At 51.4% G+C, this 14570-nt stretch overlaps 1 protein-coding gene across 1 annotated transcript in view; it reads right to left on the bottom strand.

Annotated features, from left to right (window-relative positions):
- Nucleotides 1-3074: 3074 nt before the first annotated feature.
- Nucleotides 3075-14570, bottom strand: part of PLBD2 (phospholipase B domain containing 2) — a 31113-nt gene continuing 19617 nt past the window's right edge. The window contains exons 7-12 of the mRNA XM_044005074.1: nt 12558-12718; nt 11968-12063; nt 11356-11427; nt 9699-9851; nt 5936-6098; nt 3075-5721 (exon numbers count right to left, since the gene is read on the bottom strand). Coding sequence (XP_043861009.1) covers nt 5554-5721; nt 5936-6098; nt 9699-9851; nt 11356-11427; nt 11968-12063; nt 12558-12718 — 813 coding nt within the window. The 3' untranslated portion in view covers nt 3075-5553. The remainder of the gene's footprint in view (nt 5722-5935; nt 6099-9698; nt 9852-11355; nt 11428-11967; nt 12064-12557; nt 12719-14570) is intronic.

Raw genomic sequence — 14570 nt, forward strand, 5'->3', positions numbered from 1 at the left:
CCACTGGGTCTGTTATTTCCTTTGCGTCTTTTTATTTCTCTTTCTGCCGGGGATCTTAAATGACCCCAGGAGGGATGGTTTCCCAAGTGAGTGGCAATGGAGGCTGAGGAGAGCACCCCCTCACTCTAGCTGTGTCTCATGGAAGAGCCATTCCAGGCCCAGGAATGGGAACGTGGGAAATAAATAGGTTTTGCTGAAATCCCTGACATAAAGTACACTGGAGAGAAGAAAATTCCTCTCTCCCCATCCCTAGCAGGGACAGTTAATGGCAAAGTCCCTACTTCCTGCAGGGAACAGCATTGGCCAGCAGGGGACGCTGTGGTGCTACCTAAGGATGGGAAGAGCAAGGCACTTGGAAGATGCAATATTTTAAAACTGAGGATTATGGGAAACTCCCAATGGGGAGTCACATGCAACATTTTATGAACCATAGTGGACAGAGGCCTGGCCTAACAGCCAGCAAGACCTGGATTCAGATCCTGACTCTGACACAGGCTGCCTGTATGATCCTCAGGGAAGGTGCCCACCCACACTGACCACTGGAATTTCTCACAGACCACTCCCTACATCAACAAAATCCCGGATCCAGTCCCTATCCCCCTACTCTGTGCAAAAGCTTGGAGATACAAAAAGAAAAAGACAGTAATCCTGCCTTCAAGTATACTTTTTATTGCAAATATTAATAACACCCAGGTTTACAAAGAAAGCACTTTCCTCAAAACCACCACGTCAGGCATGGGACGTCAGTTATTATACTAAAAAGATGGAAACTGTAAAGAAAGGAGGGAAACCATTTATTAAGCGCCTACTATGTGCCAGGCACTGGACTAAGTGCTTCTTACAGTTATCACATTTGATCCTCACAACAACCCTGGGTGGTAGGTTGCTATTATTACCACCATTTCACTCTTGAGGAAACAGGGAGGCAGCAGTCCAGGGTCCCACACCTAGTTAAGTCTGAGGTGGGATTTGAACTCAGGTCTTCCTTACTCCAGGCCAAATGCTCTATCCAGATGCTCTACCTGACTACTACGTACACAATAAGAGGCAAGGCCAGAATTTGAATCCAGGTTGATTCCACATCCAGTTTTCACTGCACCAACGAGAGGGCTTTGGGGGGCATCATTCTCAACTCCTCACTCTCCCTCACCCCCTCCATTCAGTTGCCAGGTCTTACCACTGGCATCCATCCCTTTCTCTCTGCTACCACCTAGCATCAGAGCCTCATCTTCTCTCATTTGTGTCACTGCAACAGCCTGTTGGCTGGTCTCCCCACCTCAATTCTCTCCCTACTCCCAACTCATCCTTCACCGTCACTCCCCTACTCAATCAACTCTGGTGGCTCCCTATTACCTCTAGGATCAGAGGATAAACTCTTCTGGCTTTCAAAGTCCTTCACAAAATGTCTCCAGGCTACCTTTGCAGCCTTCTTGCTGTTCATCCCAGACAGACCTCTATCTCCCAGACCCTGCAATGCACTGCCTCCCCACCTCCAGTTCACAGAATCCCTTACTCCCCTCATGTCTCAGCTCAAGCACTACCTTCTACAAGAAACCCCTCCCACTCTCCCCAGTGACCGGTGCCCTCCTTTTCAATTCTCAGATCCACATTGTATGTTACATGTACATTACAGATTCATGTCATCTCCCCTGTTAGAATGCAATCCCCTTGAGGGGACATATTTAGCGCCTAGTACAGCGGCTGGCATATAGTAGGTGCTCAATAAATGCTTAAGGAATTAGCTGCCTTGGACAGGCAGTATTTTGAGGTCAAGGTCCACTTCTCACTTCTGTGTCCAAATGTCATCCTCTCTGAGTTACATTTCTCCTCTAAAAACGGAAGGGTTACACTGGGTGACCTCCTAGGCCCTTCCATCTCTAACATCATGGTACCGGGCTCCTTCCCGGGCGAATGGCCAAGCAGAAGCACTGGAAGGAACAGCTTGCTGTCAGCCTGCTGGGATAGCAGGCAGGGAAGGCTGATGTATATAGATTATATATGTATATAGATTACAATGAAAAAAAAAAGGGGGGTTAAATTTGAGGATGAGGAAAAAGAATCAAGGATTTCTTTGATAAAAAGAAAAGAAAGGGGAGTGGGAGGAGGAGAGGGGAGGAAGAGGGGAGGGAAAAAGTTGTCACAACCAAAAGACCTAGGGAATAAGCTGTAAACATTTCTGCACTGATTATTAGACCTGAGTTCAAGTCCTGGCTCTGAAACTGAGATAAGCTGTGTGAACCTAGGAAGTCAGTGACCACCTCTTTCTCCATTAAAAATGAGGGGATTGGGGCAGCTACGTGGCACAGTGGATTGAGCACTGGCCCTGGATTCAAATCTGGCCTCAGACACTTAACACTTACTAGCTGTGTGACCCTGGGCAAGTCACTTAACCCCAACTGCCTCACCAAAAAAAAAAAAAATGAGGGGATCATAGTCGGTAATAATAGTGACAAGAAACAGCAGCCAGCATTTATATTGTGCTTTAAGGTTTGCAAAGCGCTTTACAAATATTATCTCATGTGACCCTTAAAACAACCTTGAGGGGCAGCTAGGTGGCACAGTGGATAAAGCACCAGCCCTGGATTCAGGAGGACCTGAGTTCAAATCCATCCTCAGACACTTGACACTTACTAGCTGTGTGACCCTGGGCAAGTCACTTAACCCTCAATGGCCCACCCAAAAAAAAAAAAAAACACCTTGAGAAGTAGATGCTGATTATCCCCATTTTGCAGACAAGAAAACTGAGGCAGACAAGGGTTTAAGAGAATTGGCCAGGCTGCAAGTGTATGAGGAAGGATTTGAACCCGGGTCCTCCTGACTCCAGAGCTAGCACTCTACCCAATGGGCCACTTGAAGTCACTTCTAATTCTAAATTGCATTAATCAATGAAACAAGCATTTAGTAAGTGCCTGTGCATGAGGCTGTAGCAAGAGTCCTGGAAGGATGGATGCCATCTCCCATGCCTGGAATGCTCTCTCTCCCCATCTCTGCCTCCTGGCTTCCCTAAAATCCCATCGTCTACAGAAGTCTTTCTTGATCCCCCTTTTCATGAATCCCTTCCCTTGTCATTCATCTCCAATTTATCCCGTCTACATTTTGTTTGTACATAACATCTGCATGTTATCTCCATTAGACCGTAAGCTCCAAGGGCGACTGCCTTGTACCTTTCTTTGTATCCCCAGCAGTTAGCACACAGTAGGTACTTAATGCTTGACTGACTGGATGGATGGATGCTGGATGCTGACTTCTATAATCCTTATCCCCTTGGAAGGGATCCCAGACCCTGGATCCACTCTGACCCTCGGGCCCACTCTCTTCTTCCCAAGAGTCATGGGCTAGGCCCCTCCAGCCATCCTACACACACGACTCCACACACACACACACACACACACACATACAGGGCCACACACAACACACTCTCTCTCTCTCTCTCTCTCTCTCACACACACACACACACCCGTCCAACAAGAATCACCACGTACAGTCCTCCCAGGAAGATGGAGGACCAGTAGACCTAACCACCTGGTCTGCCATGGCACCCTCGGGTCCCCCAGGCCCCAGGCATTGGGCGCCTCTGATTCATCAACGCACTCCAAGAACCCCTGGGTCTTTCTATCCACCCTGCAGCTGAAACCTCTCCAGGACTTCTTGAGAAAAGGCACTGTCTCGTCTATTTCTGTTTTAGGTAGTGGGATGTCTTACTGGAGAGAATGGCTTTGGAATCAGAGGTGAATTCAAATCCTGACTCAAACACATAGGAGTTGTATGATTTGGGGCAAGTCACCTAATCTCTGTGCCTGTAAAACGAGGATAATGACAGCACTCACCTCACAGGGTTTCTCTGAGAATAACATGATGACATGCAAAGTACTTTGCAAATCTTAAAAAACCTACACCAAGGTTTCTTGCTACTTGTATCCACAGTGCTCGGCATACAGCAAGCATGTAATAAATACTTCATTCATTTGTTGTTCTAGGCACTGGGGATACAAGAACAAAGAGGAAGCAGCACCTATGCTCTGATTTTAAGATGGGAGCAGGCCGGTGGCCCTCCCCCTTTTTCCTCTCAAAGACTACCCATGGTGAATTCACACCATTCAAGGCTACCTTCTCCAGGGCAAGTTGGGCAGCCTCCCCAGCACAGCCCCCTCGGGCCATGTCACCCACTGCGAGCTGTCCTTCCAAGTCAGAGCCCATCGAGAGCAGGAAGGAACATTAAAAAGGGCAGCTGGTCCGACCCCTCCTTCTTCAGATGAGGAGTACTTCCACCTCTGGAGTTCTGACTCTCCGTGAGCCCCAGCCCATTCCTAGCCAACAACACCCCTACTCCCTCCAAAAAGCAGAGCAGGGCTGGGGGAGACAAAGTCTCTCTTTTAATAACATTGCATCCATCTGGGGCCCCCGCAACGAGAGAGACCAAGGCCCAGTCCCCACACACTTCACAGGCACTCTGAGCAAAGCAGGTCTCTGTCCCGGGAGGAGAGGGGGCAGGAGGAGGACGGAAGAGGAAGACGGCCCCTGAGACCGCCCACATTTCCCTGGAGGTAGCTGCTCCCCCCCCCCCCCCCCGCCCCCAGTCTTCTCTCCAAGGCCTCTGGGGCAGTGAGCATGACCAACCCCACCCCACCCCCCAAAGTGGACCTGGCCAGTGAGGGGAGGCACGGTTAACTTAGGGCAGGGCAGTGACAGGGCAGAGGCCAGCGGGAGACCACTGCCAGGAGCCCCTCCCACAGACCCAAGAGGGCCTGACTCCCCTCTACAGTTCCCACTTACAGCAGGGTCAGGCACTAGAGGCAGAGCCCACAAGCCCAGGTAGCCACCGTTGGGAAGCAGGGGAAAGGGACAGATCCCCACAGCCCAGGGAGCCCAGGGAAATCCAAAGGCCCCAAATCTCCAAGTCCAGGGTTTCAGGGGAAGGTATGGGGTGGTTGGGCATTACTTTGTTTTTTTCCAAATGTGTTCCGGGAGGGCATCCAATGAAGGAGGCTGATAGATGCACACGGAGGGAATGAGGCAGGGGGTCATGCCTAGCTCCTCCACCACTGTCTGGGTCGGGGCACACGCCTGGATGGGAGTGTACAGTCTCAGCAAACAGAGCTGTGAGCGGGAAGTGCTTCCTCAATGAGGCAGCTCTGGGGAGGCAGGAAGCGGGCTCCTCGGACTCCAGCAGATCCTTGAGGGTTTCAGCCACAGAGAGCCAGAAGCCCACTCCCCCTCCCTCCCTCCCTTCTTCTGGAAAGCTGCCTTGGCTTAGGAGCAGGCAGCTCAGAGGCTGGAGCCCAGGGGCTCAGGAGGGAATGGGAGGAGTGGGGCTGGTGGTCCCCTAAGGCCCTCGGGGCCTCTTTGGACAAGGCAAGTGGCTCAAAAGCCAGTGAAGCAGCAGAGTGGAGGGACCTCAGCCCTCCGGGCCTGGCAGGCATATTCCTTGGGGTTCCAGGGTCAGACAGACACATAGGCAGCCAGCGTGCTCAAGGAGGAGAGGAAGAGCTGACTTCCTAAGGGCACTGGGGTCAAGGGTGGTGGGGTGGTAAGGAGAGGGACTGGTCCCCAGCTTCACTCCCACCAGACCTTGATGGGGGAGAACTTCCAGAGGTCTGGATGGCCCATGTGTAACACCTTGTCGAAGGGCGACGAGCTCCACTGGAAGGGGGGTAACTGATCCCACGTGGGGCCACTGACTGCAATCAAGTGGAAGTGCTTAGACAGCTCATAAGAAGTGACCTGAAAAAAGGGCGGGGGAAGCAGGTGGGTAAATCCATCCCACTACTAACCACGACCCCACCCCAGCCCCCAGCCCTCTACCCATCACCAGCCATGGGTTTCATCCTATGACCACCCACATACCACCACCCAAATGACTAGGAAGCTGAAGACTAGGCCCCCTCTCTGGGACAGAGGAGACTCTCCCCAACACCACCAGAGGCCACACACAAACCTTCATATCTATGCCTCCGTGGGATCTCTGGGACAGAGCAGGAAAGGGGTACGTCCCATTAGCTGGGTTGAGGTCTGAGCGGGCCGAGATGGCATTCTCCCCATTCTGCATTGGGTTGCAGTCATCACACCGAGACAGGGGATCATGGGGGAAGTTGTTGAACCTGAAAGAGGAGAGTGGGGTTAGAATATGGATAAGAGGCAGGGAAGTCGAGCCCTATGAAGGGAAAGGGCAGAGGGTGGGAGGCCAATCTGCTTTCCCAAGACCAGCATCCAGCGACTGTCAGAGGACCTCCCCAAACCTGTCAAACCCAAGGAACACTGTGAAAGCTACAAAGCACAGCTACAGATTACAAAGTCTGGGCAAGAACCCAGAGACTGTCAGGGCACAATGGGTTCATCAGCACTGCATAATGAAGATAAGGGCTTCAGAAGAGAGAGGCAAAGGCAGAAAGCTACAGATGGTTAAGAAAAATATATTTGAGGGGCAGCTAGGTGACACAGTGGATAAAATACTGGCCTGGAGTCAGGAGGACCTGAGTTCAAATCTGACCTCAGATCCTTGACACTTATGTGACCCTGGGCAAGTCACTTAACCCTCACTGTCCTGCCAAAAAGAAAAAAGGAGGTTATGATAGAAAAATGGAGGAAAATGGTTAGTCTGATGGGCCTCTGCATTGTGGGTGAGCAGATTTCAAAGGGCTAAGAGGAAGGACAGCTTGGATGCCATGACCTAAATTCTTCTCAACAGGTCACTGCCTGGGGGGGGGGGGGAGGAAACTCCCAAGAATGAAATTCTAAAGACCTAAAGAGATAAAATTCCAATGAGGAGGAAAAACAAGAATTGCCAGAGACTGGATGTGAATCCATGGAGAGCTCACTAAGCAACTTGGATTTTCCAAAAAAGATTTAAACAGAAGACAGAAGGGAATGCAAGAACACGCATACTGCAGCATTTGCCAAGCATGTTTGCAGAGCTCAAGCTCAGGATGATTGGAGGCTGGGGAGGAAACCTAAGGACAACCACAAACAGGCTGTTTGGTTTTATGGGGAAAGAGGAGCCTCCTCTTGCAGAAGAGGTTGGACCACCTCGGGCACAGGGAATGTTGTTAACAGACAAGAGCCAGCTAGTCAACCTACAAGCATTTATTAAGTACCTATTATCAGCCAGGCACTGTGCTAAAGAGCTAGGGACACCAAGAAAGGCAAAACCAAGTGCCTGCCCTCAAGGAGCTCATAGTCTATTGAGGGGAGAGAACATGTAAAAGACTAGGTACACACAAGATGGGCCATACAGGGTAAGATGAAAGGGGTATTCAAAAGGGGAAAGGTATGGTTAGAAGCATGGTAGATCAGGAAGGTGTCCTGAAGAAGGCAGGACAAGGGCTGAGTCTTGAAGGAATCAGACAAGCTAACAGGCAGAGGTGAAAGGTCAGAGTATCCCAAGACAGACAATGCTAAGGCACAGAGATGGGTGGTACAGCATCGTATTGGAGGAATAGCTGGATTGTAGAGTATGTGGAGGGGAGAAGGGCTGGGAGGGCAGGAAAGGGTCAGTTTGTGAAGCATTTTCAATATCAAACGAAGAGCACCCACCCTGGAGTCAGGAGGATCTGAGTTCAAATCTGGCCTCAGACACTTGACACTTATTAGCTGTGTGACCCTGGGCAAGTCACTTAACCCAATTGCCTCACACACACACACAAATCAAACAGAAGAGCTTCTGTTTGGTCCTAGAGGTGCCAGGGGACCTCTGGAGCTTAAGGAACAGGAGGAAAATCACCTTGGCAGCTGAGTGGCACATGGACTGGAGTAGGGAGACCAACCAGCGGATTTCTAGGAAAGAGCTGCTGAGGGCCCAGACTGAGGAAGTGACCGTATGAGTGGGAAGAACAGGATATATATGAGAGATAGTGTGAGGGTGGAAACAACAAGTCTTGGCGATGGACAGTATGCGTGAGATGAAGAGGAGGAGTCAAGGATGACTCCCAGGCTTCAGACCCCAGTGACCTGAAAGATGGTGGTGCCCTCCAAAGTAGTAAGGCAGCTGGAAAGAAGGAAGAGTTTGGGGGCCCTGTGGAGCACCCACTTAAAGATGTGCAAAAGGCAGCTGGAGATATGCGACTGTAGCTCAGCAGAGAGCCTAAAGATGTGGGAATCACCTGGATAGAAAGACTCATTGAACCCTTGGGAGCCATGCAGGTAAGAGAGAGGAGGGCCCAGGACGGAGCCTTGAGCACCGCCAGGATGGATAAGCAGCAGAGGAAGCTGAGCAGGAGGACTCAGACAGAAAGGAGGAGGATCAGAAGAGCAGGATCCCAGTGAGGGGAGGGAGAACAGCTCAGTTTCCTGTGTGTGTATGTGTGTGTGTGTGTGTGTGCTTGAGCGTGTCTGTTTTCTTCACGAAGGAGAAGACGCTTCAGACAGGAAAGAACAGCACAAAAATGGCTAATGGAGTGAGGTGGTGTGGGGAGGGATGAATAAGGGGATGGTAAATAAGAACCAGCAGACCTTGGTGAAACCAAATCACCTGGTCCCCATGAGTTACATCCTCGAACACTCAAACCACTGGAAGAGGCGCTGACCCCACATCTGGAAGAATGTGGAGAACAAGAGGGGAACCACAGCACAGGAGAAGAGGAAATGTCCCAATTTCCCCAGAGAAGGGGAGACTGATCAGCAAACTCTCAATGAGTGAGCTTGGCTTCAAGTCCTGGAAAACCTTCCAGAAGGGATCATTAAAGGGATGGTTTGTGAACGTCTAGAAAAGGAGGCAGTGATTACAGAGTGCTGACAAGGCTTCATCCACAGCAGGTCATGCCAAATTTACATCTTTCCCTTCGTGAAAGGTCACTAGCTCAAGGAACGGTTACGTGGGTTTTAGTGAAGCACCTGACAAGGTTTCACACGTCACTTTTGTGGAAAAGACAGGGAGGTGTGGGCTAGATCAATGGTGTCACATTGACTGAGAAAACCACAAGCTAACATTATTTATATTTTATTGTATTTTTACTCATTTTATTAAACCTTTACTGGTTTGGGCTTCCAGGTCTGACTCCTCTGGGCCAGATCATAGTATATTTAGGTGGGTTGTGAATGACTGAAAGATCGGACCCTGAGTGGTCATTGAAGGTTTGATCATGGGGGCAGCTAGGTGGCGCAGTGGATAAAGCACCAGCCCTGGATTCAGGAGGACCTGAGTTCAAATCCGGCCTTAGACACTTGACACTTATTAGCTGTGTGACCCTGGGCAAGTCATTTAACCCTCATTGCCTCGCCAAAAAAAAAAAAAACAAACCCAAAACCTAAATGTTTGGTAGTAATGCTGTGCTGGACAGCTATCCTCTAAAAAATATTTCCTAAATAGGTTTAAAGGTTTGATCACTTGAAAGGAGGTGTTCAATGGAGTGCTTTAGGGATTCATCCTTGCCCTGACTCCTTTCAATATTTTTAGCAGTAACTTTTACCAAAGGAATAGAGGACATGTTCTCAAATGAGGAGATGTGAGGGAAGAAGCCAGAAACAGAACTACAGCCTTTGTTTACAAAGAAACTTCTCTATATGCCAAAGTTTCATCCATCCATGCGATTTAGAAAGAACCCTGGAGATCACCTAATCCAACCCCATCATCGGACATGTGGGGAAACTGAGACCCAAGAACGGCCAAATTCCAAAGTCTGGTGCCCTGACTGCAAATCCCGGGTTCTTTCCGGTACACACAACATGGCCTCTAAAACAGAAAGAATGAAGTCTGGGATCCTGACCTCATCAGCCGGATCATGGAGTCCATGTCATGCACCAGTGACTGGTTCCGCTCAAAGATCCGGGCTCGGGGGCTATTCTTGTAAGAGAACCAGTCCCCATACTGCTTCACCAGGTCAGGCATCCCACTGGCATTGAACACCGACTCAAAATACCTAGAGAAGGGAGGGAGGGGAAGGGAGGGGAGGGGAAGAAGGGGTCATCTCACTCCATTTGCTCTGCCAGGACCCAACCCCCCCGCCCCCCCCCGCCTCCCGCCCAGCCCCCCTCCACCAATCCCAAGCACCACTGCTTTCCACCTCACTACAATGATGGATTTGGGCCTGGAGAGCACCCCAGAGAATATCGAGCACACCCTGCTATTTGACAGATGGGGAAACTGAGGCCGAAGAGTTTGAAAAAGCACAGAGAATCCCTAGCAGGCCTGAAATTCAAACCCTGGTTTTCTGGATCCAAGTTCCACACGCTTTCCACTCCACCACACCGGGTCACATGATACACCTGTTGTGCAGAATTGTCACTTATCTTCGTGTGGCTAGGTGGCTCAGTGGATAGAGAACTGGACCTGGAACTCAGGAAGATCTGAGTTCAGGTCCTGCCTCAGACACTTAACTAGGGGGATAACCTTGGGCAAGTCACTTATAACCTCTGCCTGGCTCATTTCCTCAACTATAAGATGCAGATAATAATAGCACCTACTTCTCAAGGTTGTTATGAGGATAAAGCAAGGTAATGCTTGTAAAGGGCCATAAAAATGCTAGCTATGAACGATCAGTGCCTTAACGGACTGTCTGCTCCAAGAGGTCAGGGATTGTCTCTCCCCTAGTTCCTAGCATAATGCTTGCCAATAGTGGGCATTTAATCATTGTGGAAGGATGGGGGGGAGGAAGGGAGGGAGGGAGGGAGGAGCATTTTAAGGGAGAAAAAAAAAGGGAGAGAAGGAAGGAAGGAAGGAAGGAAGGAAGGAAGGAAGGAAGGAAGGAAGGAAGGAAGGAAGGAAGGAAGGAAGGGAGGGAGGGAGGGAGGGAGGAAGGAACAAAGGAAGGAAGGAAGGGAGGGAGGGAGGGAGAGAAAGGAAGGCAGGCAGGCTAAGGGGGGCAGGAATTTAATTCAACAAACAGTATGAGAGGCAGTGTGGCACATCAAATAGAAACAGAGGTCATAAGGCTCCTGGGGGTTGCACATTGACTTTGTTTTAAAATACAACCTTACGTATGATTTATTGTATCTTTATTTAATTTGTTAAATATTTCTGTTATATTTTCATCTGGTTTGAGCCATACCTCGGGCCAGCTGTTTACCACCCCCGCTGTACTGGCTAAGACACTGGACCTGAGGTCAGGAAGACCCACATTCAAATCCTGCCTCGGACACTTTCTAGTTATAAGACCCTAGGCAAGTCATGTCACTTGTCTAGGCCTCAGTGTTCTCATCTGTAAAATGGGAGGGTTCCTTCCAGCTCTGAGCATTTATCAAGCACCTCCTATGTGACAAGGGAAAGGGGAGGGGGGGGGGCGGGCGGTGAAAAGACAAAACACAAGCAGCAGATGTTGCCTCTCAGGTGTTTCCACATCCCCCACCCTGGTTCGGAACGGGCCAAGACACCTGCAGGAGGGGAGGGGAGGGGACAAGGCAGGAGAGCCCATGGTCAGTGCTCACGGTAAGTTGTAGCTGGCCCAGTAGCCTTTCTCATACAGCTCATGCGTCTTGTCGGCCACCACCACCATGCCCCTGGACACAGGAGAGATGCACAGAATTTCAGGGTTAGATGGGACCTCAGGGCCCAGATCCAGCCCAACCCCGGCTTGCCCAGGACTCCCCAAACCTACGACCACCCAGACAAGTAGGACCCTGTGACCGCCCAGCCGCCTGCCAGCCTCGCAGCAGCAGGCAGCTTCACAACAAGAAGCCTGGCATCTGGGGCCATACAAGACACAGCTTGTCTCTTCTATCTCTCACCCTTTCAAACAGCTGGAGACAGCAATGCTGCCCCTTCCTCCTAGGTCACCCGATCCCCTCCCTCTTCTCCACAGTAATCACCCTATGCCTCCGGGTGACCAGGTGCTCACTCCCAGTTTGACGAGGCACTCCTCACAAGCCCAGGGGCGCCGGAGGCTGCATCCAGCCAGTGCAAACCCCAAACCCCGTTCCTAAATCCTCCCCCCACCCCCAGCTCAAGGTAACCACCTCTGCTCTCCCCTCCACCCCCTAAAGGTCAGACAAGAGCAAGGCCATAGCTCCTCAGAGCCCCAGAAGGTTTTGGACACTCACGGAATCTGCTCCAGAACAGTGAGGAGGCCATCCATGGCCTTGGGCTTTCCAGGGATAAAAGCGTTGTAGTCCACGATCATCCACTGGTTGTTGTACCTGCCAAGGAAAAGACAGGGATGGGGATGGGAGCAGAGCAAGCAGAGTCCCAGTGACCTCCATCCCCGCCCCTGGGGTCCCAAGCCAGACACGGCCCAGAGACCAAGAACTGGATCACTGTGAGTCTGGCCCACCCTGCCTCTGCCTGATCAGGGGCCCACCCTGCCTCTGCCCAGCCCACACGCACACCCTCACCCCAGCCACTGGAAAGCTCAGCACTTCAGAGAGGGAGAAGACTCAGCAGAGATCTGGTCTCATCCCTTCTTGGGGCCTCAGTTTCCACATCTCTAAAATGAGGGGGCAGGTCCCTTATGACCCTAACAGGCTCCACTGTAGCCAGCACTGGTCACCAAACTGACCTTCCCACTGCCTGCCACCCCGACGCAAGGCTCTCAAGGCCCTCCCAAGCCTGACTCTGACCGACCCAGGGCGCTTCATCTCCTCCTAGGGTGTGGGAACCCGGGATGGCAAAGTCCCCGAGGTCTGGGACTCACGTGCCACTGTTGAACTTCTTAAAGATGGCGGCCCACGTGGCGCCATCCTGGGCCAGCCGGTTGGCCACGATATTGCGCAACCACTCAAGGACGCTGTTCTGAGGCTCCACATACTTCCAAAGCTCGGCGTTGCTGTTGCCGATGGTCGTCTCCAGGGTCACCTACCGCCGGGCACAGCCATGAGACGAGGCCGCCTTTGGCCTCCTGCCGGCTTCCCTGGCCCCTCCATCTAGCTGGGCTTCTCCCATCTCCCGCCGCCCTCCGCCCTGCAAGGTCATCCTCATTTAGCTACGTGTTAACTCCCCACCAGAACATGAGCTCTTTGGGGGCTGGGATCAGGCCTCTCTGGCACAGTCCCTGGCACACAGTAGGTGCTTAATAACCAGATGCCCGCTGAATGAATAAAGGTTGTGCCCCTCCAGCAGAACAAAAGGAAGGGAAGGCCGTTTCACATTAGACACTGGCTCCCTGGCCCCTCGCACAGTACCTGGTACACATAAGGTATCTAATAAATGCTTGCTGGTAGAGTGATTTCCCTCCCCCTCCTCCCCGTGGGGCAGTGGGGACAGCCAGAACACACGGTCACCAAGTGGCCGACTCCATAACATCCCCCAAATCTGGGGACATGCCCACAGCATTTCCAGCTCGATTCTTCCCAGCTCTAGGAATTTCTTCCTTGCACCCACACGTCCCTGCCCAGGGAGCATCTTGGGCCCAGAGAGGCAATGGCAAAGCCAGCCCTTCGCAGAGACACTAGCAGCCAGGCCAGGGAAGGAGCACACCTGGGTGTTGCCCTCGCTGGATCACAGAGGGCTGGGCCCGACTGGCTCAAGTCCTCCACCACGTGGCTCCCATCTATCTCTGCAGACCAATTTCCCCTTACTCCCCCTCATGCACACTGTGTTCCAGCTAAACCCGTCGATTTATTCCTACTACATGACATCTCATTTCCCACCTCCAAGCCTTTGCTAAGGCTGCCCCCACCCCCATGCCTGGAATGCTGTCCATCCACAGTAGCATAGTTAGAGCTAGAAGGGACCTCAGAGCCCACATATTTCCACCTGCTCATTTTACATTTGAGGAAACTGAGGCCATGGGGGTTACGTGACCTCCCAAGGATACACAAGATGCTGGAATCCCTAGCCCCTTCCACAAGGCCTTTCTTGACTCTCTCCCTTGTTACCAGTTTCCCCCAAAATGATTCTGCATATATTTTGTATTGACTTAGCTGCATAGACACTGCTCTCCCAGCAGAGTGTAAGCCCCCTGAGGGCAGGGACCCACTTTATTCCCAATGCCTAGCACAGTACCGGACACAGAGTAAGCATTGCATAAATACTTTGGGAACTGAATGGAACCCAGATAGTGGAGAGGCAATATCATCCAGTGGGAAGAGCAGTGCAGCTGGAGAACCCGGGTTCAAATCCCACCTCTGCCACTTCTTTTTTTTTTTTTTAGTGAGGCAATTGGGGTTAAGTGACTTGCCCAGGGTCACACAGCTAGTAAGTGTTAAGTGTCTGAGGTCGGATTTGAACTCAGGTCCTCCTGAATCCAGGGCCGACCTCTGCCACTTCTTACCTAAGTGACCTTGGGTAAATCACCTTATCTCCCTGGGCCTCAGTTTCCTTATCTGTCAAATAAGAGTTAAACTAGATGGCATCTGTGGTCCCTTCTACCTTTAGGTCTATGATCTTCTGAGTCAGATACCTCTCAACTTGTCACTTCCCCTCCCTAGGTCTGTTTCCACATCTGATAAATAGGGGCGAGAACGCCTGCCCTCCTTCCTTCACAGGGCTGTGGTGAGGAAGGGGCTTTGTAAAACTCTAAAAGCCCCAATGACAATGTGAGCTGTCATCAACAGTCACCCGTCCCTTGCTGGGTAAGACGGGAGGCCACGGCACTCCATTTTCAGTCTCAGGATCAAGGCTTTGCTGACAGCCTGTGTTTCCCCCTTCCGTACCTTTGATAAGGTTCAAGACTCAAAGGCTCCCAGACTTAGGCGGGGAAGGGACC

This window comes from Dromiciops gliroides, chromosome 1 (genome assembly GCF_019393635.1).
Source record: "Dromiciops gliroides isolate mDroGli1 chromosome 1, mDroGli1.pri, whole genome shotgun sequence".
In the NCBI taxonomy this organism is placed as follows: domain Eukaryota; kingdom Metazoa; phylum Chordata; class Mammalia; order Microbiotheria; family Microbiotheriidae; genus Dromiciops; species Dromiciops gliroides.